This window comes from Medicago truncatula, chromosome 3 (genome assembly GCF_003473485.1).
Source record: "Medicago truncatula cultivar Jemalong A17 chromosome 3, MtrunA17r5.0-ANR, whole genome shotgun sequence".
Classification (NCBI taxonomy): Eukaryota; Viridiplantae; Streptophyta; class Magnoliopsida; order Fabales; family Fabaceae; genus Medicago; species Medicago truncatula.
This window is the reverse complement of record NC_053044.1, coordinates 22274672-22280080: the sequence shown is the minus strand read 5'-3', so window position 1 is coordinate 22280080 and position 5409 is coordinate 22274672. Positions and strand designations below refer to the sequence as shown.

The following is a 5409-nucleotide window of genomic DNA, read 5'->3' as shown; positions in this document are numbered from 1 at the left end:
ATGAATTAATTTATACTTTAAACGCTTTTAAGATACATGCTGTAACTTATTTACATTTTCAGGATCAAAGAACACAAAATGATCAAAGGTATAAACTCAACGCGTGCCAGGATTCTATGTCAGGAACACAAAATGATCAAGATATTCAATTACCTCTTAAACAACAGGCATACCCCTTTTTATTCCTTTGACTCTTTTTCAACATAGCAATTAAATTATGCTACCCATTTAAATATCTATTTTTCATTTTATGCAGAGTGTAAAGTCAAATTTTGAAGATGTTGATCTTGGAGACTCCCAGGAAACAACCCAGTCAAATTTTGAAGATGTTGATCTTGAAGACTCTCATGAAACAACTCAGACTAATAATAATCAAGGTGAATACATTTTGGATCAACATTGTTTTTCTTATGCTACACCATCACCCTTTTGATTTTGAATTTTCATATGTTGTTCAGTTTCTTTAAATGATGATGCCTCCAAATCTGAACCCTCTTCCTCCACCACATCTCCTATTGCGTCTCAGATTCCTTCAATGCCTTCTAAAGGTATTATTATTCATTTCTTATTATCTCAAATAGGCATTATTATTCTTTCTAATTCATTCCTATACATTCAAGGAGTCTGCCCTAATAGCAGAAGATTTAAATCCTTCAACTATTTCAATTAAAACTCAATTTCAATATTTGCTATAATGATGCTAATCTATATAATATTTTGCTATAGATTTTGATTTGAATTTGCACATGGAGAGTTTATATCGACAATTTCAAGAAGATTCTAAAGGTCACGGTTATGGTAATGAAAATCAAAATGCACGAACCACTAAAGAATTTGCAGCTTGGGTTGAAGCTGAAGCAGCATCATGGCACGCGTTGACTTCATCAAAGGTCAATACTACTATGTTTATTCATAAATGTACTTCTTAATTTGGAGTAATGTTCTACATGAGGAAAAGAAAAATTGTTTGAAGCGTTATAAGAATTAAATTTTCTACCAAATTCTTCTTACAACTTATTTACATTTTCATGACATGCAATTAGTTGGAAGGTTCAACGTTAGAAAACACAGAAGCAGCAACATTTTCCACCATTTCAGAAACAAAGAATGTGCCACCTATACAATTAGACGTTGCACCTAAACAAAAGGTATTTTCCCTATTTTGCTTCTACTCTTTTTTTAAAATTTATTTTTTAAGAATATGGCTTGATGACATTCCAACTATGTAGACATCCAATCAAATCAACAATTATCTAGAACACCCTAATTAAAAATACTATTGATAGGAAATGAATAAAACAAAATGATGGGGGGAACATCAACCCATTAAAACAAACACCAACCCATCGATAGGAAATGAATAATACAATTTGGCAATGAATCTTAACAAATTACCTCATTACATTGAAAACCTGTATTGGCCAACTTATCAGCAGCACAATTGTTGCTTTCCTTATTTCGGAGATAAGGATATCATTTGTTTATTAATTTCAATTGCTAGGAAGTTGGTGATGGAAAAACATGCATACCCTCTTCTTCAATTGTCAATACAAAGCTTCCTGCCAAAAAATATGATGATATTGGAGACTCCCATAAAACTATTGGTGAGTTTTATTTTTCTTCTTTGTATTTTAAGGTTTCTTCTCCCACCTTGCGTTTACTTTTATAAATTAAATGATAATGCTTTCATGATGGTAATAAGCTGAATATAAATGAATAAATGATCTCTTGTAGAAATGGAAGACATTAACATACTGATCGAGGAGGACCCAATTCTTGCACTTGAGAAACTTCTGACTGGAGTGCAAAGTTTCTCCATTGAAACTTTACTTCAAGAATTGAAGACTTTTATGGAATCATTATCAGACCTTGACCATCTTGTATCTAACCAAGAGTCTAAAAAGAAATTGATTTCGCTTTTTCATGGATTGAATCTGCATCAAGGACTCTTACCTTCTGATGTGAAGGAGTACGTTGAGAAAGTGCAGAACTTCTTCAAGGACAACATTATCAAACATGCCACCTCTCAAGAAGTGATAGAGAAGCACAACCAACTTCTTGATTCTAAAACTGATCTCATGAACAAACTTTTGAGTGCAAAGAGTTCACAAACTCACATTGACGACAAAACTTCAACTGCCAAAGCTAAAATACAGGAGCTCTCTTTGCAAATTGATGAACTTAGGAAAAAGTTGGCAGACCTTGAGAATCAAAGAGATGATTTGAATTCAGTATTGAACCAATGTGATGTTCAGATGAAGAAGTTGAAGGCTGAATGTTCTAAGTGGGCCCAACAAAGTGAAGAATTGCTTTCTGCACTTGCTTTGTCAGAGGTCAATGCCAAAGAAATTGAACGTGCGAGGACTTTGGCAAAAGAAGGCTTTACAAATTTAAAATCTTTGTTTCCTACATTTTAGGGCATCCCTAAAATCTAGGAAATGAAGGTTGTACATTATGGTTTTTGTTAATCTCATTTTGTTTCTGTATGTTTACTATTGCACTCTTTTTTCCTTCACCTGGTTTTATCCCATTGGGTTTTACAGGCAAGGTTTTTAATGAGGCAGTTGTCCGACATTATTATTCCCTTGTGTATTGATTGGCCTAGTCCCCCATTATGTATCTTCTTTTCTTTCGTTATTTTAATATTATTATTGGAGTGCTCTAGATGATATGTGGTAGGATTGCGGTGCCAACATAGATGATATGTGCCCGATTCAATTCAAAATTAGTTTTTCTATAGTATAGAGTTAAACAACAATTTTCTAATGAATTTATTTGCCATCAACACAAAACTCTATCACAAAACAAAAGCTCAGAAATCATTTTAAATATTGATTTGGTAATACATTATTATGCAGCGGTAATACAGTATTTATTGTGCAGCGGTTGTTCATTTGACCTGGAAAACTTATTATATGAATGGTGAAAATTGGATAAGACAAAAATCTGGTTGTTAATTGGTTTTGTCAACGGAATTTGATATTTTGTTAGAGGTATAATTGTATGTCTAATGTTCATACAAGGTTATGATAATGACGGTGTTCTAATTGGTTACTGATAGAAGAGTTCAAGGCCAATTTTTTTTGCCAATGTATTATCACAATTCAATGCATACAAAATGAAGGCCTTGTTTCCTAAACAGAAATAGCATGATTCTGTTAAGAGGTATAATTGTATGTCTAATGTTCATACTAGGTAAGGTATGTTTCACATGACCTACAATTCTCACTTTTTCCAAATGATATTTACTTTCAAGTTTACCTTCTTAAATATTTACTATGTGATCTGGAGTATGAAAACCGTATGGATAAGTTAAGAAGAAATGCAGTGAAAAAGTTCAGTGATCCTTATTGTTTTTGTTGTCACATGAGAATAGAGAGCATGCGTTTTGACATTCATTTTGGAACTTCTGTTTTGTAGTGGAACTTCTGGTTTTAAGGCTTTCCTGTTTTGATTTGAGGTGTCACAAAGAAACATGAAATCTCTGAAAGAGAGAAACAAACAAGTTCAACTAGCAGATTAAGGAAGCAAAATGAATCTCATTTTATGAAAGAATACAGCTAGTTCATATTAAATAAGTTTATTACTATGTCACAGTCATTTCATACTCCAATTTTAACAAAGCCAACGAACATCGATGTCGAGTCTCTTGGAGCCACTGAGTTTAGAACATAAACCAAATTGGATGAGTTAAAAGCTCAGTCTCTATCTGCCAAAATTAACAGAGGAAATCAGCAGAACTAATCGGGGAAAAAAACTCAATAATAGTTAAGTAATTTGTTTTGGATTTTTACAAATAGAAGGACCAAAATTGCATTTAAACTTCTCTATCTATCTCTTAAGTCTAATATTAGTAATAGTCATCACCATATATGATTTACATCTTAATACCCTCCCAATTTTTATTCCAAACTCAGTAAGAGTTCTACAAAACCAAGTCTAGATACCTAATCTTCATGTATTCTTAAATCAATGAATTCTAATTTCTATGAATCAGCAGTATTCTTATCAATGACTTCGATTCCATTGACTATAATTTCATTAGCTTACTATATACTAAAGCAGATATGATAGACAATCCCTTCTCATTTTCTATTACTTTTGATTCACAATTGTCAAGGGTATATAGTTTTTTTTTTTTTTTTTTTGACTCACTTGACAGTGAAGAATTTTGATGACTTGAAAAGAGATTTGACAAACATAAAAATTCTTTAACTAGGTCTCGATTCAAATGCCTCTTCGCTCTATTTCATAACCAGGCTCTGATACCAACTTTGTCACAACCTAATCTCAGATCATGACCCGCGAACAGGCCAACACTATATAAATCACATAAATTTAGCCTGGGAAGCCTAATACATTATGACATATAGACTTTTATAAAATACATTTTACCTAAGTCTTGCGGTATCATAGATTTTCATGACATTCCAAATTGATGATTAGTTATAAGAATAATGTATATAAAAAAAATTATCTCCTTGTTTGTTAAAATTACTATGAGCATGTACCTCAAAGACTACATTATCTCTTCGTTGTAGCAAACGACTATTAACTGAAATTACTATGAGCACGTACCTCATAGGCTACATTATCTCTTCATTGTAGGAAACAAAGTTTTTGCATTTGTTACTATGAGTCGTACCTCATAGGCTATATTATCTCTTCGTTGTAGCAAACGGAAAGCTTTTATAGCGTTATTATCATAAATAAATATATTCATTGTATCAGATGAAATTTGCAAAAACTACTAATTCTTCCTACTTTGCATAACCATTAAATCTCGTTTTTATTATTTAAAAGCAAATAACAAAATTTGGATGAAATAAAATTATCTTTTCTAAACAACGTATGGTTTGTTTTTCCATAATTAGATTATAATTTAGAAAACTTGCCACAAGCTAAATTAGCTGATCACAAGTAACAATTAAGAATCAACCTGGCCTCTAAGTAGAATAGGAGCCACATATAATTTCCATTGAATTTGAGCATAAAAATAATAATAATAGTAATTATTTGAATGCTTTAGAAACATATGTACACCGGTTGAAAAAAAAAATGGATATTACATATTTGCTAAAATACCCAATCGTATTTTTCTAAAGGAACCTCCAAAATTTGAAATTGCATATACTATAACTTATTCTAATACCAACTACTTCCTTGCTCAAAGTCAAATCAGTCCCAAAATTTCCTGAGTTTATAGATTTACCTCTTTCAAGATAATGATGATTCCAATGAATGTGTAGCATTCCTTTCAACCAAAAACTCTAACATTTTGCCCAAGTAAAAAGAAAGGAAGTGAAACATTGATGACAAAATTAGTCTAATAAGGCCTTAGACTAATTGAATGGAGAAGAATTTGATATGGCAGGGAAATTATTTATAATTTGTTGGTAATACTGAAAG

The 5409-nt window shown here is 31.7% G+C and overlaps 1 protein-coding gene across 1 annotated transcript; it reads left to right on the top strand.

Moving 5' to 3' along the window:
• The first annotated feature begins 247 nt into the window (after nucleotides 1-247).
• LOC120579705 (uncharacterized) lies at nucleotides 248-2613 on the top strand. The gene is made up of 6 exons (XM_039832391.1): nucleotides 248-377; nucleotides 459-548; nucleotides 727-890; nucleotides 1044-1148; nucleotides 1502-1604; nucleotides 1735-2613. The coding sequence occupies exons 1-6, from the start codon at nucleotides 251-253 to the stop codon at nucleotides 2415-2417; spliced, it is 1272 nt and encodes a 423-aa protein (XP_039688325.1). The 5' UTR covers nucleotides 248-250; the 3' UTR covers nucleotides 2418-2613.
• Nucleotides 2614-5409: the final 2796 nt, after the last annotated feature.